The following is a 23,392-nucleotide window of genomic DNA, read 5'->3' on the forward strand; positions in this document are numbered from 1 at the left end:
AAAACTAGTCATTGGTCAACTGGTTTTGGGTGTATGATTGCTTGACCAATCATAAGCCCGGCCACTGCGCTTTCATTTGTTCGAGCCTGCTATTTTTCCAACGCTGCAGTTGCTTCGGATTGTCCGATCCTCCCTCAGCCCCTATTGGTCACCACTCGACATCTTCCCATGCTTATTTAAAGACACTCATCTAAAAAATAAAAAAAATAAGAAAGGAGAGAAAAACGGAGGGAGACGGGGAGAAGCTAGAGATAGAGAGACAGAGGAAGTGAGAGAAGGTCCAGAGAGGGTGAGGGTGGGATTGACTCGACGCGAAGGTTATAGGATTCTTCGGAGATAGTCTAGGTTGCGGCGTGCGTTCTTTTTTTAAATTTGCACGTACTCAATGTCCACGTGGCCCTCTACCACCTCTTAAAATTCTTCCTTGCCAAACTGTCTTGTTAATTAAAGTCAAAGTTAGAGGATACAGAAGTTAACGTGTAGAGTCGGAATTCAGGATATTCGATCATCCCTTTTGACTAAAAAAAACATTTATTTTTTTTCTCACGCTTCAAATCTATTGTAGTCAGATGTCTTAAATCTGTAATTCCCGTACTGCTCGACCAGTCGAGGGGGCTGCTCGACTAGTCAAGGGGGCTGTCGACTAGTCAAGGACAGTTCGACTCGAAGTCCAGCGTGTTTTTTCTTTTAGGTGTACGAGCCGCTTGACCAATCGAGGGTTAGACTTGATCGGTCGAGGGTGCCCTTCGACTGATCGAGGACCTGACTTCACTAGTCGAGGGTTATACAGATAGTGCGCGGATTTTGCGCGGACTGCGTAAATTTGAGACGGTTTTGTAGAGGTGCGGAATGCGAGTTTCCTAAACTATAAATAGGGGTCCCTATGGCTATTTTAAGGAATACTAAGGCTTCCTAAAGGGTTTCTAGAAGGGGTTTTAGGGTTTTAAAGGGTGTAGCAAGGGTGAGATTTAAGGTTGTTTGAATCGGGTAAATCTTCTCTCTTTGTAATTTATGTTTTCATAGTGGAATTCTTTTACTTTGTGTCATGATTTTTTTCCCAAAAGGGTTTTCTACGTTAAATCTGCGTGTTCTCTTGTATGTGCTTGGTGTCATTGAATTGCTATACTAGATCTAGATCTGTGTAATTCTGCAACATAAATCCCCAACAAGTGATATAAGAGCAATCGTTGGGGCACAGATCTGAATCTGAGGAATTAGTAATAATGGCAAGCACTAGGTATGATATTGAGAAGTACTTATAGAAAAATAATTTTGAGTTATGGAAGATCAAGATGATCAGTTTCTTAAACAAGCAAGGCGAAGATGGTGCTTTTGAGGAGCGAAAGTCTACTATGACTGATGATGAATTAAATACTTTTGATAAAAATGTTTTATCATCGATCCGTTTATGTTTCACGGATGAGGTTCTCTACAATGTCATGAGAGAGAAAATTACGGCTAAGTTGTGGGCGAAGTTAGAGGATGTTTATGTGAAAAAATCCTCTGAAAATTGCCTACATTTAAAGTGGCAGTGGTATAACTTCATGATGACAGATGGTAGAGATCTGGAGGCTCACATCAACAACTTTAATAAATTGGTTTGCAAATTACTAGATATAGAGGAAGTAATGAAAGATGAAGAATAAGCATGTATGTTGCTAAATTCTCTTCCAGCGTCGTATAAGTCATTCAAGGACACAATGTGCTCCATGAATAAAACCCTGAGTGTCGACACCGTTATTTCAACCCTTCAAGGGAAGGCTATAAGAAAGCTTAACGTCGACATAGGGATATCTTCTGATGCATTGCTTACAAGGGGTAGAAATTCTGAATAAGATACAAGTTCTTCAAGTTTTAGATCCAAATCCAAGGGCAAGGGCAAATGAAATGTAAAGTGCCGGAACTGTGGGAAGGAAGGACATATGAAGAAGGATTGTATGAATTCTAAATCTAAGAGAGAAGATTCTAAGGCTTCATATAGGGAGGCCAATGCTACCACATCAAATGGATCGAGTGGACAGGGCAGGAAGGCTGAGACGCGTAGACAGGGACACAGAGCAGGTGGAGCAGCCACCTATGAGAAGAATCACACAGCATAATCGTAAGATATCGGCGAGGTACATGGATGACTCTAATATCATAGGGGATTCATCTTTTATTCAGATTGATTTCTCAGAGATATTCATGCTGACGGTATAGCAGATGTCTATTAAATTCGTGATTGGCGCTAGTTGGCCAATGTGATTTTAAGCTGAAAGGATAGATGTAGACTCTGCACTTCTGTAAGAGAAATTGAAAGAACAGATCTACATGAAGCAACTAGAGTAATTTGAAGTTAAAGGGGTTAAAAAATTTTTTTGCAGGAGGTCGTGGTACGACCTATCACCTAGGCAGTGATATAAAGTTTGATTCATTCATGGTGGGTCAGGTATTGTATGTTTATGACATGTAGATTGTTAATTATGGCATGTCTGATATCAATATACTGAAGACTCGGTTAAGTAGTATATTCAAGATGAATGATCAATGAGTTGCAATGATGGTTCTCAGCATTGAGACTGGAAGAGGAGTTGGCTTTGGTTATCTCAGGCAGAGTACATTAGTTAAGTATTAATCAAGGATGTGATGGACCAGGCAAAGCCGGAGAGCGTTCCCCATGCGTCTCTCCTCAAGTTTTCCTCAAAACATGTCCCAAAATAGATGAGGAAAAGCAGGATATATCTCATGAGCCTTATTCAAATGTTGTTGACAATGCATGTCATGGTTTGAATTAGACTGATTATTTCATGGGCTATCAGTATTGTAAGCAAATACCCCAGTAATCAATATTGGGGTAGTAGTGAAATGGTAAGAAGACTACGTCTTTCTTTTTGAGAAGATAAGAGTAAAGGTAGTTGGGCACGTGGATTCTGATCCGACAGACATGCTCACCTAGAACGTTCCTGCAGAGAAGTTCAAGTTCTGTGCAACTTCTCTGGGCTTGGCGATGGCGGAAAAGAAGGACGGAGTATGCACAAGAAGCTATGATGTGATGGATAGATAAGAGAACAGGTCAAAAAGCTACACGGTTGAAGATTGAAGACATGATGGAGATTGTTGTAATCGGATATCTTAAATCTATAATTCTCGCGCTGCTCGACCAGTCGAGGACAGCTCGACTCGAAGTCCAGCATGTTTTTTCTTTTAAGTGTCGGGCCGCTCGACCAATCGAGGGTCAGACTCGACCGGTCAAGGGTGTCCTTCGACCAGTCGAGGACCTGTCTCGACTAGTCGAGGGTTACACAGATAGTGCGTGAATTCTGGGTGGACTGCGTAAATTTGAAGCGGTTTCATAGAGGTGCAGAAGAGAAGTTTCTTAAACTATAAATAGGGGTCCCTAGGGCTATTCTAGGGTATGTTAAGGCTTCCTAAATGGTTTCCAAGGGTTTCTAGAAGGGGTTCTAGAGTTTCAAAGGGTGTAAGCAAGGGTGAGATTCGAGGTTGTTCGAATCGAGAAGTCCTCTCTCTTTGTAATTTATGCTTTCATAGTGAAATTCTGTCGCTTTGTACCGTGGTTTTTTCTCGAAAGAATTTTTCACGTTAAATCTGCGTGTTCTCTTGTGTGTGCTTGGTGCCATTGAATTGCTAACCAAGTATAAATTCTAAAGCCATATCCTGCTTAGTGAACTTTAAATTAAATACAATTTTGCCTTTGAGTCAACCCAATTTTCAAGTCAAATCAATCCCAAACTCACGTATGAAGAAGGATAAAAAGTGAAAGCATCATTTTGCATATTCGTGGGTGGCAAGGTGTTCACATATGCACACGGTTGAATCCTTTCTACGACATTTATTTGCCACCTAACCTTTTTATAAGGCAACATAGACATAAATGATAAAACACAAATATTAGCTTGATCCAAAACTTTTGTAGCCCTCAATAAGCAAGCATTTTATCTCCCTGGACGGTCCACTAACGCCTTGGATTGGGCTTATACTCTAAAAGTAATATTATATGGCAAAATGAATGGACAGTGCAGATAAAAACCATTGATCGTGGTGGTCCCTCAAAGGCCTTGCCTGTGTCGAACTCGAACAGTAAGAGGTAAGTATACCCAATCCACGTCATCCGATACCACTGTGATGTTTGATAGAAGTATACCCCGTCCTTCTGTTGGGAGCGGATTGCATGTGCCTTAGGGCATAAAGACATCTCCGTGCCGGGGCTTGTGTGGGGTCCACAGAGATTTCTGTGACAAATACAATCCGTCCATCAGTTTTGAAAGACTATAACAGGACATGATTCTAAAAATCAGGCAGATCAACAACTCAGGTGAGCCACACCAACAAAACAGTAGGAAAGCAACGTCCACCATTGAAACCTTTCTGGATCTGACCATGAAGTTTATATGCCATCCAAATCGTTCCTACAATTATTCCCACTCAGATAAACTCTAGAAACAAATATCATCCTGATACAAAACTTCTGTCACCGTCGAGTGTTCAATACCCACTATCTCGTGTGGTATAGCCTACATGAGTTTTATATCTGCCTGATTTAAAATTTTGTCCTATTGTGGTCTTTCAAAACAGATGCCCGTAGTGGATTTGCCACAAACATCTCTATGGGCCCCATATAGCCCCGGGCATAGAGGTATCTATCTCTGTGCCCGGGTCACAGACAATTTGCTGTCCTTTCCGTTTTGCCAGTGGCTCATGTTAGGAGATGGGAGCAGATTAGGTAGGCCCGGCCTCACCCAACACGATACGACCACTTTAATATGAGTCTTGTATATCCACTACGTTCATCCATTTTTTCAGCTCATTTTAGAGCATGAGCCCAAAAATGAAGCAGATCCATATCTCAGGTGGACCACACCATAAGAAACAGTAGTAATTGAACCCCACCATTAAAAACATATAAGGCCCATAGTAATGCCCCCTAATGTTTATTTTCCATCTGATCTATTGACAAGGTAACACGGACTGAAATGAAGGAAAAAAAACAAATATAAGCTTAATCAGTACTTTTATGGCTCACAAAAAGTTTTAAATGATTAATTACCGTTATTTCCTATGGTGTGGTCCACCTGAGATTTGGATATGCTTTATTTTTAAGCTCATGCCCTCAAAATGAGCTAGAGAAATGAATATATAATACACATATCAAGGTGGATATGTTTTACCAATGCTCCTTGCTACTAGAGCATAAGTATTAAAAAAATCAATACATTCTTTTTGTGTAAATCTTCTGGCCAGTAATCTGGTCTTAAATTTTTCTGTGGTTTCATTTGCTCTTAGTTTTCTTTTGAAAATTCATTTACAACTTATTGATTTTGATCATGCGAGCAGATCAACAAGTTTCCATGTTCTATTTTGCAATATAGAATTCATCTCAACGTTTATAGATTCCTTTAAAAAATAAGCATCATGAGATGTAAGGGCATCATCTATTGTTATCGGATCATTTTATATGTTATATATCAACATGATTTTCTTTGTTATGTTATCTTTATTTACTTCTATTAGCAGAAGGTATAAGTCGGGTTCGAAAGATGTACTTGTTATGATATTTTTGGTCCTTTTAGGTTCTATGTCCACTATATCGAGACTACTAATATCTTGATCAGGTATCTGAGAACTACTACTTGTATTAGGATCTTAATATCTTATCTTTCTTTTTTTAGTTATAGAAGAGAATGAGTTTTCATAAAACTTGGCATCTCTAGATTTTATTATGATATTTACCGGAATCACATGATTAGATTCTATAACTAGAAACCAATAAGCCTTATTATTTTGTCCATATCTTATGAAAATATACTCAAGAGATCTCAACCCTATCTTGAACTTTTTGGGATCAGTAAGTCTAATTAAGGCTCTACAACCACATACCTTGAAGTATGAGATGTTAGAAATCCTATTCATCCATAGTTCATATGAAGTCTTATGAGTCTTTGAGTGAGATATCATATTAAAGATATGATAGGCAGTCAATAGGGCTTCTCTCCAAAATCTTGAACTTAAACCTGCATTATTTAGCATAGAGTTTACCATGTCTATGAGAGACTTGTTTTTCGTTATGTTATCTCAGTTTGTTAGGGTAAATAGGAAGTTGTAATTTTGTAAATTATACCATGAGTTTTGCAAAACTCTGGGAATTCTAAAAATAAATATTCTCCTCCCTCGTCCGACCTTAAAATTTTGATCTTATGGTTTAACTAGTTCTCAACTTATGTCTTATATATTTTAAATTCTTGTAGTGCCGCGTCTTTATTTTTTAATAGGTATACTAAGGTATAACGGGAGAAATCATCTATAAAAGTTATGAAGTACCTCTTTTCCCCTATTGTCATTAAACCGCTCATTTCACATATGTTACTATGAATTAGGTTTAGAAGTTGTGATTCTCTTTCCACCATTGGAAACGGTTTTCTAGTTATTTTGGATTGTATACAAATACTACATTTGTCATTAGGTTTTATATACTTAAGGTTAGATTAAGATTAGATATATTATCCATACTATAATAACTAATATGTCCTAATCTAGCATGCCAAAAAATATATGAATCAAGCATATAAACGGAAGAAGAATTTTCATTTATAAGGTTTAATTTGAACATTCCATTGGATAGCCCTTCCTTACATATACCTCATTTTTAGACACAATCAATTTATCGGATTCAAATAGGAGTCTGTATCCAAACTTAGTAAGCAGACTACTTGGTATAAGATTTATTCTAATATCCAGTACATGCAGCACATCGTTTAGAGTAAGGACTTTTTCGGAAGTTAGATTAAGACGTACTTTCCCATTTCCTACAACCTTGGATGTGGAGGCATTCCTCATATGTATAGTTATTGATTATCCCCTACCATTTCGTAGGAATTAAACATGTTGTAATTTTTACAAACATGTCTGGTAGTACCAGAATCTATCCACTATTGAACATCCTCATTTACCATATTAACTTCAAATACGACAACTGTCAGATTCATGTTTTTCATTATATTGACTTGCTATTTCTTTTCTTGCATTTTTTTTTTCTCTTTTCGGTAGTTTTTCTTAAAGTGATCAGGGATTTTGTAAAAGAAGCATGAACCCTTCTTGGATGTATTCTTCTTGAACCCTTGGTTATTAGGTTTGGGCCGATCATCTTTCTTGAAATGTGACTTCTCTGATTCCTAATTCATACTATTATCGACTACATTAGCGTTACTTAGGACCTCATATTGTTCTTCTTTTTTGTCACGGAGTTTAAATTCTTCTTTTATTCGAAGAAACATTAAGAGGTTCTCTAAAGACTTTTTTTTTTTTTTTTTCTGTTTCAATGATTTTTTAATATCCTTTCATTTAGGTGGAAGTTTAGTAATAATAATGGATACTTAGAAGGATTTATTGAGATTAGTGCCATCGGCAATAATCTGTTGGATGATGACCTGTAACTTATGTACTTGATCAATGATAGGTTTTTCATCCAACATTTTGAATAAACTGACTTATAAAGAATTTTTTGTTGCATTCATCCTCTGATTTGTTTTTGGTGAGCAACGCCTGCCATAAATCTTTAGAACTCCTTAACGGTCTTTTTTTGACGATAAACAACATATAATGAGTCAGAAAGCGCGTTGAAGATATGACATTTGCATAGGTAGTCGTTATGCTCCTAATTTTGTCTCTTTCGAAATTATTCTTACGTATCATTATTAGATGATGATGAATGAGGATATTGAGTGAACACGTGATCTAACTTGAGTGATGTAAGGAAGAAATGGACCTTCAATTGTCATCGAAGAAAATTTTAACCGTCGAACAGTGTAATTCGAACAAAGTCAGGATGACCTATAGAAGAGGCCATAATGTCGTTTTAAAATTATTATGAGTTAGGAGAAAATATAGAAAATAAATCACTTAAAGATAGGCTTAGGGCACGTTACGATGTCGCCATTTTTAAGGCGATATTCGCACCCTACTAGTAATTAAATCCATTTAGAAGAGGGTCACATCAAATCTGCCTCCAGGATACAGTAAGCCTCTTCTCCAAGACCAGAGAAATGTGGGTTTTGACTTGTAAAATCGAAAACTGCACTTCAAACACACTTTTACAGCGTACACTCCTGACTTCTATGCTATTACAATTTACCTGCTGCAAACTGTTTGCAATTTACTGCCTAAAAAACTATTTGCAATTTAGCGCCTGAAAATTATAACTTTTCAAAAACCATCTAAAAACGAAAATGGAGAAGATGAAGAAGATGAAGAGGAGATTGTTGAAATTATGATTTGGATTGACCCAAAGATGGGTTTATATAGAATTACAAAAGATGCTTAAAGACCCTTTTCATGAAAAGATATATTATTCAATGGTGTCTTTTCAACAATGGCATTCCTTCATTTCAAATTCAAATAATGATTTCTTTACCAAGAGGCACCACCATTCACAAAATGAATGGTCACCAACAATCACTAAAGCCACAAATCTTTTTTCAAAATCCTTTATAAATTAAAATTTCTTTTCTTCTTATTTTGAAAAAACCCAACCACCCCACCCAAGGGTCAAAAATTCCTTATTTTTGGCCAAAAAATACATATTTCAGTGGACTTGTTATAATTATCATGTTAGATGTCACGTAACGGGAGTGTTTGATTTCTTATTTTTTCCCATTTCATAGCACATCTACCTTTGAAAGTGACGAGCATTTTCTCTTCTAAAAGTGGTTTGAAAAGTAGCTACTTAAATTTGTAGGCTCACCAAGATGTATGTGATATATCCAACGTTGTCCATGTATTTTATCAGAATATTTTAGGGCATGAGCCCAAAAATGATACAAATCCAGAGCTCAAGTGGCCGACAGATCATAGGAATCCGTAATCATGAAATGTCTATTGTTGAAAAGATTTTTCTTCTCATGGCCGGAAAGATTGTTTATTTGCCACCTAAGCCAATCATAAGATAACACATACATACATAAAAAGGAAAACACAAATATTAGTTTGATGCAAAACTTCTATGACCTCTAAAAAGTTTTTAGCCGTGGGTATTTAATTCCTACTGTTTCCTGTGACGTGACCCACTTGAGCTTTGGATCTGTCTCAATTTTAAGATCATGCTATAAAATCAGCCCACAGAATGGATGGACGGGGTGGGTAACCTACATATATTACTGTTGGCCAGTACGAAATTTGCACCCTACCTAGAGATTTGAATATGCCTCATGTTTGAGCTCGTGTCGTAAAAATGGACTGAAAAAGGGATGGAGAGATCGATATAACACAGACAGTACGGTGGCCCCCACAGAGCCCGGCGATGCTGTGGGATTCTTTCAGGCGGGGATTGGGTACCTCACGCACAGCGACCTAGAAACGGACGGTGCTGTCAGGGGATTTAAGGGGCACAAAGTGATGTACGTGTTTTATCCACGCCATTCATCCATTTTGAAAAATCATTTTAAATGATTCATCCAAAAATTAGTTAGAATGAATTCTCAAATGGACCACACCACAGGAAATAGTAGGGATTAAATGCCTACGGCTAAAAACCTCTGGGAGTCACAGAACTTATGATCAAGTGGATATTTATGTTTTCCATTCATCCATGTCTATGTGAGCTTATGAACAGGTTGGATGTAAAACAAACATCACGGTGGGCCCTAAGAAGGTTTCAATGGTGGTGGTCATCGTATCTACTGTTTCCTGTGGTGTGGTCTACTTGAGCCTTCTAGATATGTAATTTTTGGGATAATTTCCTAAAATGATGTTTAAAAATGGATTTATGGCTTGGATAAAACAAATATATCATGGTTGGCCCCACATAGCCCCCCCTGTCAGGACCGTCCGTCTCTTGCCGTTAAGAGTAAGACGGGTCGGGGAAAAAAAAACAAAAGAAAAAGAAAAAGAAAAGGAAAGGAAGAGTCTCTTCTGTTAGTTGGGAATGCGGAAGAGTGTGAGAGAGTGGGTGTGCCTGTGTGGGCCCCATACGCCATTTCTGAAACTGAAGAAAAATAAAGGATAGATAGATAGATAGATAGATAGAGAGAGAGAGAGAGAGAGAGAGGATGGAAATAGAAGAAGGGGTTTTGATAATAACGGATTCGATTTCGATAAATGCAAGTGTCGTGGTTTGGGCTCTGCAGCATTTCTCAATCTCCTTAAAAGATCTCAGAATCATCACCCAAGCTTCTCTTCTCGGTCAGACTCATCACTCGAGCTTTTCTCCTTTTTTGTTTTCCTTTAATTTTTTTGGGTTCCTGGAATTTTTGGTTTTTATGGGTTTATTTTGGTTTATTCTCTTCTTGAATTTTGAGTTTTCTGAGTGAAAATTTGTTTGGTTTTTGTTAATTTTAGTTGGCTTTTCTTTACTTTTCATTTTCAATGCTTTCTACTTTCAATTTCATGCTTAATTCTTCTTTGCTTTTGTTGGGTTTGAATTTCTTTTTTCTTTTGTGGGTGTTTTTTTTTTTTTGGCTGCTTAATTCTTCTTCGTCTTCTGATTATTGTCGTATTTCTCATTGGGTAATTCCATTGAATTCGATTGTGAATGCTGACCCATTGCCCAATTTTGCTTATCATGTGCTCTTTTTAATCACATGGAAGCGATATTAAAGAAAATGGCACGACATTTTGATTTTGTATACATTTATATGCCGATGATTAGTTCTTGTTTGTTGGTATGTATATATAATTTCTTTAATTGAAGTCTGTTTACATAGTTTGAGATGAATTCAAATTATTTTGGCCCGTTTCTTTGTATAGTCTTTATTTGAATTTGATTGTGGTGGCGATACGCTACTTGTTTTCTTTTCCTTTTGGGGGTTTATGTTGCTGTGTAAGAAGATGAAAAAGAAAATGGTTTCTGGGTTTTGTTTATTTATACATCTATATGCTGATGATTAGTTCTTGTTGGTTATTGGGCGTTGTGTGGTTCGTTAATTGACGTTCCTGTGTAATAGCTTCTGTACAATGTACTTCAATTTGATTTTAATCTATGACCTAGTACTCATTTTCTTCTCTATTTTGGGCACTTTCCAACAATCAAAGTAGAAAAGTAAAATGTTTCCTGGTGTTGTGTGCGTAATCAGTTCTTTTTTGTTTATGGGTGCGTATAATTTCATCAATTGAGGTTCTTTTACATAGTTTTAGATGAATTCAATTTATTTGGCTTGTTTGTCATTTTTTTTTTTAAAATTCAATATTAATTTGTGACCCATTATTCATATTCTTCTTTGTTTCGGGTATCTTTAGTCAAATAGAAAAAATTAAAAAGAAAATGGTTTCTTGATTTTGTATATTTTTAGATGCTGATAACCAGTACTTCTTTTACATAGTTCTAGATGAATTTGAATTGATTCCCTTTATCCTGCAGAAGGAAATCTGTACTTTAAGTCGGCATCATTGTCTGCCGTTGTTTCCATATCAGAGAAGCCCAGTTTCCACACACAGTTATGGCTGCTAGAATTGGCAAAAGTGCTTAAACCAGGTGGCTCAGTATTCTTACAAGAGCCTTCTTTCTTCGATGAAAACAAGGAAATTGTAAGTGTCCATGTTAAAATGTCAAGATTAACACCGATTGTTTTTTGGGACATATTTCCCTTGATGTGGAGCTCAATTCAGGTTTTGAGGGAGTCAAGAGCTTCAATAGAGCGCAACCTTCTGTTTGCGGGATTCTCTTCGTTGGAGGGTTTCGAATGCCTCGACCACTCGGCTGAAATCGATACATCAACTCAAAGTTTTGAGCTTATTGCGGTAACCCATAAATTGTTCTGTTAAGCTTTGCAACTTGCCAAAGTCAATAACCCAACCTAACAAATTTGTTTTCCTTCCTAATTTAAGTATTAGATTCATCCCATTTCATCTTTAGACTTACAATTTGGGGCCTGTTTGGAACATCTGCCAAGTGTGGACTGGGGGAGCAAGGTGTTCTATAATGGTAACGGTGGCTGTATCGTCCACCACCATTACCGTTACAATATGGGCTGCTACAGCTATTATGGCCTTTTTCTTTCCTTTTTTTTTTTTTTGAAAAACCCTGTTTCGAGACTGTTACGGGATATTACGGTCCGTTATGGGCAATTATTTCTGTAATGGTCATTTCAGCCCTGTAATGTGTAATGTTTATAGCCTCTACCGTTACGTAACCGTTTTTGTATACCATGCTGGGGAGCCTATCCACTTCTGAATTCTGGTATTGGATTGAAACTCTAGGAATTGCCCAATTGTGGAAGTGGGTGGCATCCACCCAACCACATTTTGGGGAGGAAAAGCAATCCTGCTTATGAGAAATACACGTGGACAGAAATGTGCATCTTGCAACCCTCACTCGGAGCCACCCAAACAGGCTCTTCTTTGTTACATGCATATTACTTTGTTTACCAATGAGAGAAATGCAAGTTTCTGTTCTTATTCTTTTGATAGTGCAGATCAAAGCTAAAAGACCTTGGGATACAGGCACATCCACTCCACTTCAGAAGAAAACAATTGAAAAAGGGGAACTTTCTGTGGTTGCTTCTGGCAGCAATTTCCAACCGCAAATAGATGACATTGATGACTTGATCGATGAAGACACTTTGCTTTCAGTAGAGGATTTTAAAAAGCCGCCAGAGTTGCCTCTAGGTTTGTTTTCTACATCCCTGTGGGTTTTTCCAAAGTTTCTGTGGTATGTTTCATGGGATGTTCTGTCATTAGCATGCGTTCTTCCACTAACATCCAGTAGAATATTTATTGACATGGAAGGAAAGATAGATGTTTCTCCATATGAATATTTGGAAAGGTGAGTGAGTGTTAATAGAGAGGGACTCTATATGGGGAGTAACTATCCATTGCCTTAATTGATATCTATATTGCTCTTTTCTTTGAAAGAAATTATTTTACAAATCAAAAAACATTCTAGATTTTTCATGATTTTAGGAAGCCATAATTTTCAAGTTGGACTATGTGGTCCAGTCCTTACCTGTCGAACATTCATGTCAACCCACCAATCATATGGCTAATGTGGAGAACAAGTGTCCACCATGATGTTTATACTAGTTCTCGAAATACATCTGATGTGAGAAAGGGAATGATTAATTCCTCCCATTCCTGCTGCAATTGATTGCCCGATGTCTTGAGAAATCTATCATGTGGGTACAAAGTACGAACATTAGCAGTTGTGTTTAAAGAACATGGACGCTACACAAAAAAGCCTTTCTCTTTGTTGTATTTATGGCTTCCATCAGACACATACTAACCAAATATGAACAAGTGTCATTTGGATCACTAAACACTGCAAATTTGAGATGGTGAGGGTCTCATCCATATCATATCCATTGAACTGATTGTAATGCATCCGAGTGGTTGGCCATTATTGCTGCCAACCCCCCATTGGTCATCCTCCCTGAAGAGGTCATCAGCCCTGGGCTTATGCCTTTGGATCCTGAGAAGTTGGAATTTCATCCTGCTTAGGATTGCCAAGATTGCCACATCTACAGTTGTGCAGCCTTGGCAGAATGATGATCCGAAGCATAATTAGAACTGCTCTTTGGACACAAAACGATGTGGGTAGTCAGTCCACCTCCTTGAGTATTAACGATGGGTTGACCCTCAAGAAGGTTCAAGGTTTCCTGCTACAGCCGTGGAAAAAGATTTCCTCGTTTTCCATAGTCTTCTAGCTACTCATCTTGTGAGCGATTGTTGAAATTTCTCGCCCAGCTCATCCATGCGCCAAGTAGAAACAATTTGCTCCAACTAAACTAGTAGTGAATCCCACGATGCACAGGGGTGCACATGGACAACTATTCAATGCGTCAATGTAGAAAGTTCGTGTTAGATCCAAGTTGTTCAATGGGTAGGCCCCACTGTTCTTGTCTTGCGACCCAAAATCAAGATGATCGGTGTTGGAGGGAGCATTTTGTGTAGGATCTGGGGCCGGTAACAGGTGGAACAAACTCTCCCGATAATTGGGCCCAAAATTCAAGCAAGCCCACTCATCAAGTGATCACCAATTTGGTACGTGTATCGCATTGGCATGTGTCTCCATATAGAATACACTCCCTTGAGTAGTTTATGCGATCATCAACCAAATAGCTACGCATCCCAAACAGCTACTAAATGTCTTTAAAAAAAATTTAAAAATTTTCAGAAAATGCAGAAAATAGAAAGAATTTAAGCTTTCACTTATTAGAAGCAGCAACGAGTTTCAGCATAGTCCTAGATTGTCTTGACCATTGGTCCCTTGGCCTAGATTCTCTCTCTCTCCCTCCCTCCCTAGCAACCCCAATTGCTGCTAGTGTTAACATCAGCATCGCTGTGGCCCAGTAGCCGGTCACCACGTTTTTCCTGTGTGCCACCTCACCTTAGCTTCTCTTTCATTCCGTTGTACTGCCGTGATTAGATCCACCACCACCAGGCAGCATTGGAAACGGCCAAATTGAAACCCATCAGGTAGTGCTGAAATCAACAGGGGTTATAGATTCACCACCACCTCAAATAAGTGTTGCTTCCTTAAACCAGCGTCTGTGTCGCTTCTGCCCTGTCTCGCTGCTATTAACAAGTGGCTGAGCCGCCAGCCACCGTCTCACACTGCCACTAGTGCTGCACCAATCAAAAGCATTCAACAGCTCTCGGTGGCTCTCCAGCCACCAGCTAATGGCATCCAGCTGACCTTAGCAGTGGCTTGAGCACCACCCACCCCACCCAGTGGTGTCCTTGTTGTGTTAAGTCACCTTAGGCGGCACTCCAGCTCAGGTGTGGCAGTATGCTAATCTCCTACAGTCCTACGCAAGCGGCATTAGATCGCACGCTGGTGGTGATCAGACGCTTTAAACCACATTGCATGTCACCGTGATCGTGTTCATCATCATCCTCACTATTATTAAGTGGTCTATGTAGGTGGCCTAACCATAAGTATCTGTTTCAGTTTGTGTTCGTTTAATTTTTGTTTTAAGTTGTAAGTTTCTTAAGCTTTATTCTAGTCACTTGTAATATATCATGGATGGTTAGAGGGCTAGCTTCACTAGGTCAGTTGATCAACATCCTACCCTATGCATTACTACTGTAAAGTTAGACGGTCACAACCACCTTACATGGTCACATTATGTTAAAATATACATTGGAGGAATAAGGAAGTTGGGCTTTATATCTGGAGGAAGTTGGCACTACCAGACGACAACCCTTCATGTGATGACTGAGAATGTGATAACTTCAATGTTATGGTTGGTTGCTTAATTCTATGCAGCCTGATATTAGTGGACCATTAATGATGTGTTCAACAGCTCAACAAATATAGGATACTATTGCAAATATGTTTTCTCATTGTGATGACCTAGCCCAAGCATATCATGTAGATAAAGAGATTGTGAATATCTGATAAGGGGAGTGTAGCAGTGGAAGGAGCTTGATCACTATATGCCACAATATGTTCCGTCTAAAGATATATTCAAGGGGCATGAGAAGTTATGCATTTTCGTATTCCTTGGTGGGCTTACTGATGAGTTTGAAGTTTGAACCCCATAGAGTTCAAATTTTCGGACAGGAGAGGTTACACTCTTTGAAAATAATTTATAATTGTATGCGGAGCAAGGCCAATTGACGTGCTTCCATGGTGGCATCTGTACCTAAGAAGTTTGTCCTTATAGTCATGTCCAAACCAAGTTGATGAGGAGACACTGTAAAAAGTCAGATGAGTGAATGGACAGATCACCCACCTCTAAATTCTGCTAATTAATTTAGACAGCTTGATTCGCGCTCATCATGGACATCGTTGACAGACTTAGACTGAGTTTGACCCAACTTAGACTAAGTTCGTCCCAGCCACTGGATGAATTGGGATGAACTTGGGTGAAATGGACTTGAATGGAGTCAGAAACGGATAGGGTCTCCTACCACTGGGCGAACTGGGATGAATTAGATCAACCTCGGGTCAAACGGACATGAATCAAGCCGAAATCAGAGAGGGCTTCCTTAGTTGCACTCACCAATTTTTGTACAGTTCCAGGACCATTGGACCCGAGTTAAACTAGTTTGTCCCAGTTCGACCACTGGACGAATTGGGACGAACCCGAGTAAACAGACTTAGATCGAGCCGCAAATGGATATTTCCTTATACATTGCATTCAATAGAACCCCACGCCCGAAGTCGTCGCCCGAGCATGGCTCCGCCCGAGGCCAGCTCCCAAGCCCACCGCCTTGCCCCATGCATGCCAAGCATGCGCGTTAGTGCCCTAGCCTGCCTATTTAGCACAACGCCTGTTGCCGTAGCACAACGTCCCTGCTTGCCGCCCAAGCACAACGTCCATGCCCATCGCTCTAGCACGACGCCCACGCCCGCCGCCGTAGCATGGTGTCCCTGCACGCTGCCCATGCACGACCATTGAGATATCTATTTACTTCATTTTTGGAATCATGCCCTAAAATGAGCTGTAAAAATGGATGGATGACGTGGATGTAAGGCACATACATTATGGTGGGCCCCACAGTCAGGGATCCATCACCTCGGTGGATCTAGGGATCCATTAAAGCTGCGCCCGGTAGTTGGTGTCAAAACTCTGTGGACCCCACCATGATGTATGTGTTTTATCCAGCTGTCCATCCATTTTTCCAACTTGTTTTAGGGAAGTTCCTGTGGTCGGAAGCTATGTGGGCCCAAAGAGATTTCTTGGATTGGAGTTCAACTAGTTTTTTCCAGTTCGACCACTGGACGAACTCGGGTCAAACGGACTCGGATCGAGTAAAAAACGAATATGGCCTCCTAAGTTGCACTCACTAGGACCGTTACTATGACTTGCATCCTCACCTTTGACCTAAGCCCATATGCAGGGCTAATAAAGGGAGAGGGTCACCCTATTGATACTAGCCGTTTACTTGACTCTCATCTCAATTTAGCATATCGTCCTTGGAGTAAATCTACTGCTGATACATTGGATTGTTTAGGCATCTCTGCCCATTATGAATTTTGACATGAGTCTCATTCTAATATGCTTTGAATCATTGACTCTGGGGCTAAAAATCACGTGACTAGTAAGGAAGGCAACTTTTTTACATCTGCCTCTTTCATGATCAAATAAGCTAGCTAACAAATCCTATTCCACAATTTCTGCGAAGGGATCTTGTCAACTCAACTCATCTCTCACTTTACCATCAGTTCTTTGTGTTCCTTCTTTTCCATCTAAATTGCTTTTTGTTAGTGCTCTAACCAAATAGTTGCATTGCTTTGTTACTTTTTTTTTCCCCCTCATTCTTATATTGTATAGGATCTGCAGACTATGAGGATTGGTATATGACATAAATATATCTCTAAAGACACTATATTTTTTTTAAGTTCCCTATTTTGAAACTAATGTTTTTGCTCCATCTCTTCCCCTTCGAGTTTTGGATTATACCACCACAATTGGAAGGGTAAACATTGAGACCCATCGTCCCACCACATTTAACTCATCACTTGTAGACCTTGGTGATCCTCGTTCGAATGATCTTCCCATTGTAGTCCAGAAAGCTAAATATACCATCATACATCTATCTTAGTATGGTATCAATTGTAGTACCGTTCACCCAATTGGTAATCACAATGCTTGATGAGATGGCTGCTCTTGATAGACAAGCGACATGGGAGCTAGTAACTCTTTCTCAAGGGTATCATGTGGTAGGGGTATAAGTGGGTCTATGCTCTTAAGTACAATCCTGATTGTACAATTGATTGGTACAAAGCTTGCTTTGTTGCTAAAGGTTTTACTGGTACAAAGCTTGCTTTGTTGCTAAAGGCTTTACTTGAGTCCAAGATTGATTATCATGATACCTTCTCTCCAGTGACTAAGCTCACCTGCATCGAATGCTCTTGCCGCTATTTTTTAAGTTCTGCCCCTACTGAATGTGTTTGGTTCTCAAATATCCCGGAATAAATTCGTACTCTTCCAGAATTGTCCTCAAATCTTCTCTTCTTTCCAAACTAGACGGCAGCTACCAGTTAAGGGAGCGGATACGTGAACGTAACCGTCTTTATCAACGTAGACGGCGGGCACGGATGACAGAAGACCAGAGGAAACGTGAAAGGGAGAGGCGGCGGCAGTACATGCAAAGCCGTAGGGTGCAGCCTATCAGCTACGAGATGCCGCTCCCTCTACCAATCAGCTACAGTAGGCCGAAGGAATGCGAGCAAGGCCCTCAGTGCGGGCAGCAGCTTCGAGAAACCAGAGGCATTGAAACGGAGAAGAATCCAGGAATGGGAGAGGCCGGCGAAGCATCATAGCAAGATGTTTGTACAATATGAAAAGTACCATTTCAATGGAGCACACCCAAGTTTCAAGGGTCCCTAAGAACACTACTGAGGCTGCATTGACCGGGTAACCGAAAGAACTCAATGCCATTCAGCTGCTCTGTACACCATAACGCTGCAACCATTGTTGGTATATAGAAACCTTCACACTTTTGCGTTAAAGGACAAGCTATGGGACAGATACCCATATCGAAACGGGCAGCATATATCCATGTAAGTGCTACAAGCTCTGCTCATATGCTATGTGTGGCGCATCAGCTACACCCTTTTTGTGATTATAGTTTTGATATGTTGTATAGATGTCAGACAGGTTATGGGTGTTGGAGATTTTCTTGTGAACCCATGTCCATATGAATAAAAGATCAATCCCTGTCCGGGTGTTGTATTGGAATGCCTTATTAGATGTGCCAGTTTCATTGTTTGTGGTGCGTTTGGGTGCTCAATTGAACTAAATTGCAATAATCCAATTCAATATTAGGAGAAAGATCAAGTTGGGGTGGGCCCATTTTAGCTCAACGTGATCAAACCCCCTCTAATTGTGATTCCATGCGGTTTTGTGTTCTGATCTGTAACAGTACCGAATGTGGAATGCTAGGCAATTCCCTCTAGTAGAGATCGAAGTGGGAATTTCATGTGTGAGCGATCCAGGACAATAGGTGGAGCTGACCTTCAACATGACTTCCCAGCGAATTGGCCTCACATATGAAGAAAATGAACGGTTGAAAAGGAATGTTAACGTCGAGTCCCACCTGATATATGGTCCGGATCCTGCACGTGCACCATTTTGGCATGTGTCCCAGGCTTCATATGATCAGGAATACATTTCATATCAATGATGTAAGAAGCAATCACTAAGGTTGCAACTAGGCCGTACAAGCTTCTGTGGGGTCCAGTCCATGAGTGAAGGACCGTCGTATATTGCAAGAGCTTTGCGAACACTGCTCTTGCTGGCCCATCTCCACATTGGATGCCTACTTACCAAAAGAGAGGAAAAAGAAGAGCTAATCCCTCTCTTCCTTTTGGGCCCCACACATGGGGCCCATGAGGAATTTCAGTTTGGTTATATTCTTAATCTTTTTGCACCACTCGTCGGAGCAGTCATGATAAGGGGCCCAGATCTCATGCACGTGTGCTGTGTCGACATGTGTGTGGCAGCTGTGTTTGGTGGGCAGATGGACGGTGCGTCAAAGACTCAAAACGCAAGTGCTCTGCACTTCCCAATAGGCACGTGCGATATACTGCAAGGACATTGGACGTGCCTCTTTGATCCTGCCTTTTTAAAAACAGTTTTCTCCGACCGTGTGACTCACTTTTAAGCCATTGTCTCTCTGCCCCTCCAAACTTACTTTACCAAACTATGATACTTCTGTTTACCGGAGCAAAATGCCATGCTTTAAAGAAATGTAATTTTTAAAAGCTGTTGTAGTGAAACCTATCGCTACGGATTATAACCATAGCCATAGACAAACATGAAATTCACCAAGCCTAACATGGAATTTACCAAGCCTAACATGGAATTTACCGAGCCTAACTTGAAACTGACTGAGCCTAACATGCAATTCACTAAGCCTAACTTGAAATTAACTGAGCCTAACTTGAAATTAACCAAGCCAAACATGAAATTGACCGAGCCGAATATGAAATTGACCGAGCATAACGTGAAATTCACTGAGCCTAACTTGAAATTCACCGAGCCTATTATGAAATTGAGTGAGCTTAACATGAAATTGAGCAAGGCCAACATGAGAGTACTTACCTTCTCTTTGGTATCTCTTGCGTTTATGAATATTATTAAATTGCTTTGATATACATTGGATCCCCTCTTTTAACTCAAACTTGAAAACTTTGAACCCATGATTCACATCCTCCTACCCATGCATCATGTGAATCGCGGCCTTTAGTTTCTTTAAAGTTTTCAAGTTTGAGTTGAGAAGAATGCCAGGACAGCCTAATCGAAATAAAACTTAATATTTATAGCAAAAATGAAAATAAAATGGACTTTCTGCCATTGATAGGTTGGTTGGCTAAATTAGCTTCTCCTACTCCAAAATCATATATGATATGTCAAAAAACTCATTTCGGTGTGCAACATACAACTGTTTTAAGGTTGGACATGTAGCTAGTCGAGGTCGACCCCGACTGGACCCGGTCGACCCCATCTTGCTGCCTAACCACCTAGCTGCATGAAATTCAACGAGCCTCAAAGGAAATTGAGCGAGGCTAACATGAAATTCAACGAGGCAAACATCAATTTCATGTGAAGCTCAGTGAATTTCATTTGAAGCTTGATCAATTTTATGTGAAGCTCGGTCAATTTCAAGTTTAGCTCAGTCAATTTCAAGTTAGGCTCAGTCAATTTCATGTGAAGCTTGGTCAATTTTACTCACTTTGCGGTTAAGTTCACTCAATTCGTGGTCAATTTTACTCACTTCACGGTCAAGTTCACTAACTTCGCGGTGAACTTTACTCACTTCGCGATGAATTTCAATTACTTTGCGGTCAATTTCAGTCACTTCATGGTAATTTTCACTCACTTCGCGGTCAATTTCAATCACTTCGCGGTAAATTTCACTCACTTCTCGATCACTTTCACTTACTTCGCGGTCAATTTCACTCACTTCGCAGTCAAGTTTACTTACTTCGCAGTCAAATTCACTTACTTCGCAGTGAATTTCACTCACTTCGCAGTGAATTTCACTCACTTCGCGGTTAAGTTCACTCACTTTGCGGTGAATTCCACTCACTTCGCGGTGAATTTCACTCACTTCATAGTAAATTTCAATCACTTCGCGGTCAATTCTAGTCACTTCGCGGTCAATTTCACTCACTTCTCAGTCAAGTTCACTCACTTCTCAGTCAATTTCACTCACTTCGCGGTTAAGTTCACTCACTTCGCGGTGAACTTTACTTACTTTGTGGTAAATTTCGGTCACTTCGCAGTCAAGTTCACTAAATTTCACTTATTGGTCAAGTTCACTCACTTCACGATGAACTTCACGGTCAATTTCGCTTATTTCGTGGTCAATTTCAATCACTTCACGGTCAATTTCAGTCACTTTGTGGTCAAATTCAATGAGCCTAACGTGAAATTCAACGAGACGAACGTGAAATTCAACGAGCCTAACATGAAATCCAACTATCCTAACGTGAAATTTAATGAGCCTAACATGAAATTCACCGAGCTGAACATGAAATTCACAATATTAATATCTTCTATAGTGATTAACTATATGGGTTTAAAGTTTTCAGGTTTGAGTTGAGAAGAATGCTAGGGTAGCCTAATTGAACCATAACTTAATATTTATAGTAAAAACAAAAACAAAATGGGCTTTCGGCCATCGATCTAATGCAATCTCGCAAATTTGCTAGGTTGGTTGGTTCAATTAGCTTCTCTTACCCCAAAATCAATATATGATATGTCAAAAAACTCATTTCGATTTGCAACATATGACTATTTTAAGGTTAGGCAGACAGACAGCAAGTCAGGGTTGACCTCGAAATTGAACACGAAGTGAGTAAAATTGACCAAGAAGTGAGTGAGCTTGACCATGAAGTGAGTGAAATTTACCACGAAGTGAGTAAACTTGACCACGAAGTGAGTGAAATTGACCGCGAAGTGAGTGAACTTGACCGTAAAGAGAGAGAAATTGACCGCGAAGTAATTGAAATTCATTGTGAAGTTAGTGAAATTGACTGAAATTCACCGTTGTGGTTGAAGTTATTTGGGCCCCATCATGATGTATGTTTTGTATCCGGACCATCCATCAATTTGGAGAGATCATGCAACCCCGTCCTAATATAAATTCGAACGAACTTAAAATGAAATTGAACGAGCTTAACTTGAAATTCACCGACCCTAACATGAAATTGACCAAGGCGAAGATGAAATTCACCGAGGCGAACATGAAATTGAACGAGGCGAACATGAAATGAGGATACTGACCCTTAAGCCCAGTCAATTTCATTTGAAGCTCGGTCAATTTCAAGTTGGCTCGGTTAATTTCAAGCTAGGCTCGATGCATTTCATGTGAAGCTCGGTCAATTTCATGTCTAACATGAAATTGACCGAGGCGAACATGAAATTGAACGAGGTCGACCGGGTCCATATGGGGTCGACCCGATTCGGCTCAAAGTTGTTTAGGCCCCATCATGATGTATGTTTTGTATCCAGACTGTCCATCCATTTGGAGAGATCACGCAACAACTTAATATGAAATTCGAGGTCCCTAACATGAAATTGAACGAGCTTAACTTGAAATTCATCGACCTTAACATGAAATTGATCGAGGCGAACATGAAATTGATCGAGGCGAAAATGAAATTCACCGAGCCTAAATTGAAATTGAACAAGCTTAACATGATTTTGAACGAGCCGAACTTGCAATTGACCGAGCCTAATAAGAAATTCACCGAGCCGAACTTGAAATTGACTGAGCCTAACATGAATAGACCGAGCTTAACATGAAATTCACCGAGCCTAATTTGAAATTGACTAAGCCTAAATTGAAATTGACCAAGCTTTACATGAAATTGACCGAGCTTCAAATGAAATTGACTAAGCTTGAAATGAAATAGAACGACCCTAACATGAAATTGACCGAGGCGAACATGAAATTCACCGAGGCGAACATGAAAATCACCGATCCAACATGAAATTGACCGAGCTTAACTTGAAATTCATCAACCCTAACATGAAATTGACTGAGGCGAACATGAAATTCAACGAGCGGAACATGAGATTCACTGAGACTAATAAGAAATTGACCGAGCCTAACATGAAATTCACCAACCCAACATGAAATTGACCGAGACGAACATGAAATTGAACGAGCTTAACATGAAAGTGAACAAGGTGAACATGAAATTCACTGACCCTAACATGATTATTACTGAGCCTAATATAAAATTTACCGAGCCTGTACATGAAATTGACCAAGCCAAACTTGAAATTGACCAAGCTTCACACGAAATTCACAAAGCCTAACTTAAATTGATCGAGCCAAACTTCAAATTGACCGAGCTTCAAATGAAATTGACCAGGCTTTAGGGTCAGTATCCTCAATTTAATATTTCAAAGTTTAAACAAAATATACAAAATTTTCATATATTATAAATTTAATATAAAACAAATTGTCATTCACTATAAAATTTACACAAAATATCTATTAC

The 23,392-nt window shown here is 39.5% G+C and overlaps 1 protein-coding gene across 1 annotated transcript; it reads left to right on the forward strand.

The window, feature by feature from the left end:
• The first annotated feature begins 9,882 nt into the window (after positions 1 to 9,882).
• On the forward strand, positions 9,883 to 18,614 carry LOC131229293 (anamorsin homolog 2-like). Its single transcript, XM_058225205.1, has 5 exons — positions 9,883 to 10,170; positions 11,345 to 11,511; positions 11,593 to 11,724; positions 12,399 to 12,591; positions 17,901 to 18,614. The coding sequence occupies exons 1-5, from the start codon at positions 10,038 to 10,040 to the stop codon at positions 18,194 to 18,196; spliced, it is 921 nt and encodes a 306-aa protein (XP_058081188.1). The 5' UTR covers positions 9,883 to 10,037; the 3' UTR covers positions 18,197 to 18,614.
• Positions 18,615 to 23,392: the final 4,778 nt, after the last annotated feature.

Source organism: Magnolia sinica, chromosome 16 (assembly GCF_029962835.1).
Source record: "Magnolia sinica isolate HGM2019 chromosome 16, MsV1, whole genome shotgun sequence".
Taxonomy (NCBI): Eukaryota; Viridiplantae; Streptophyta; class Magnoliopsida; order Magnoliales; family Magnoliaceae; genus Magnolia; species Magnolia sinica.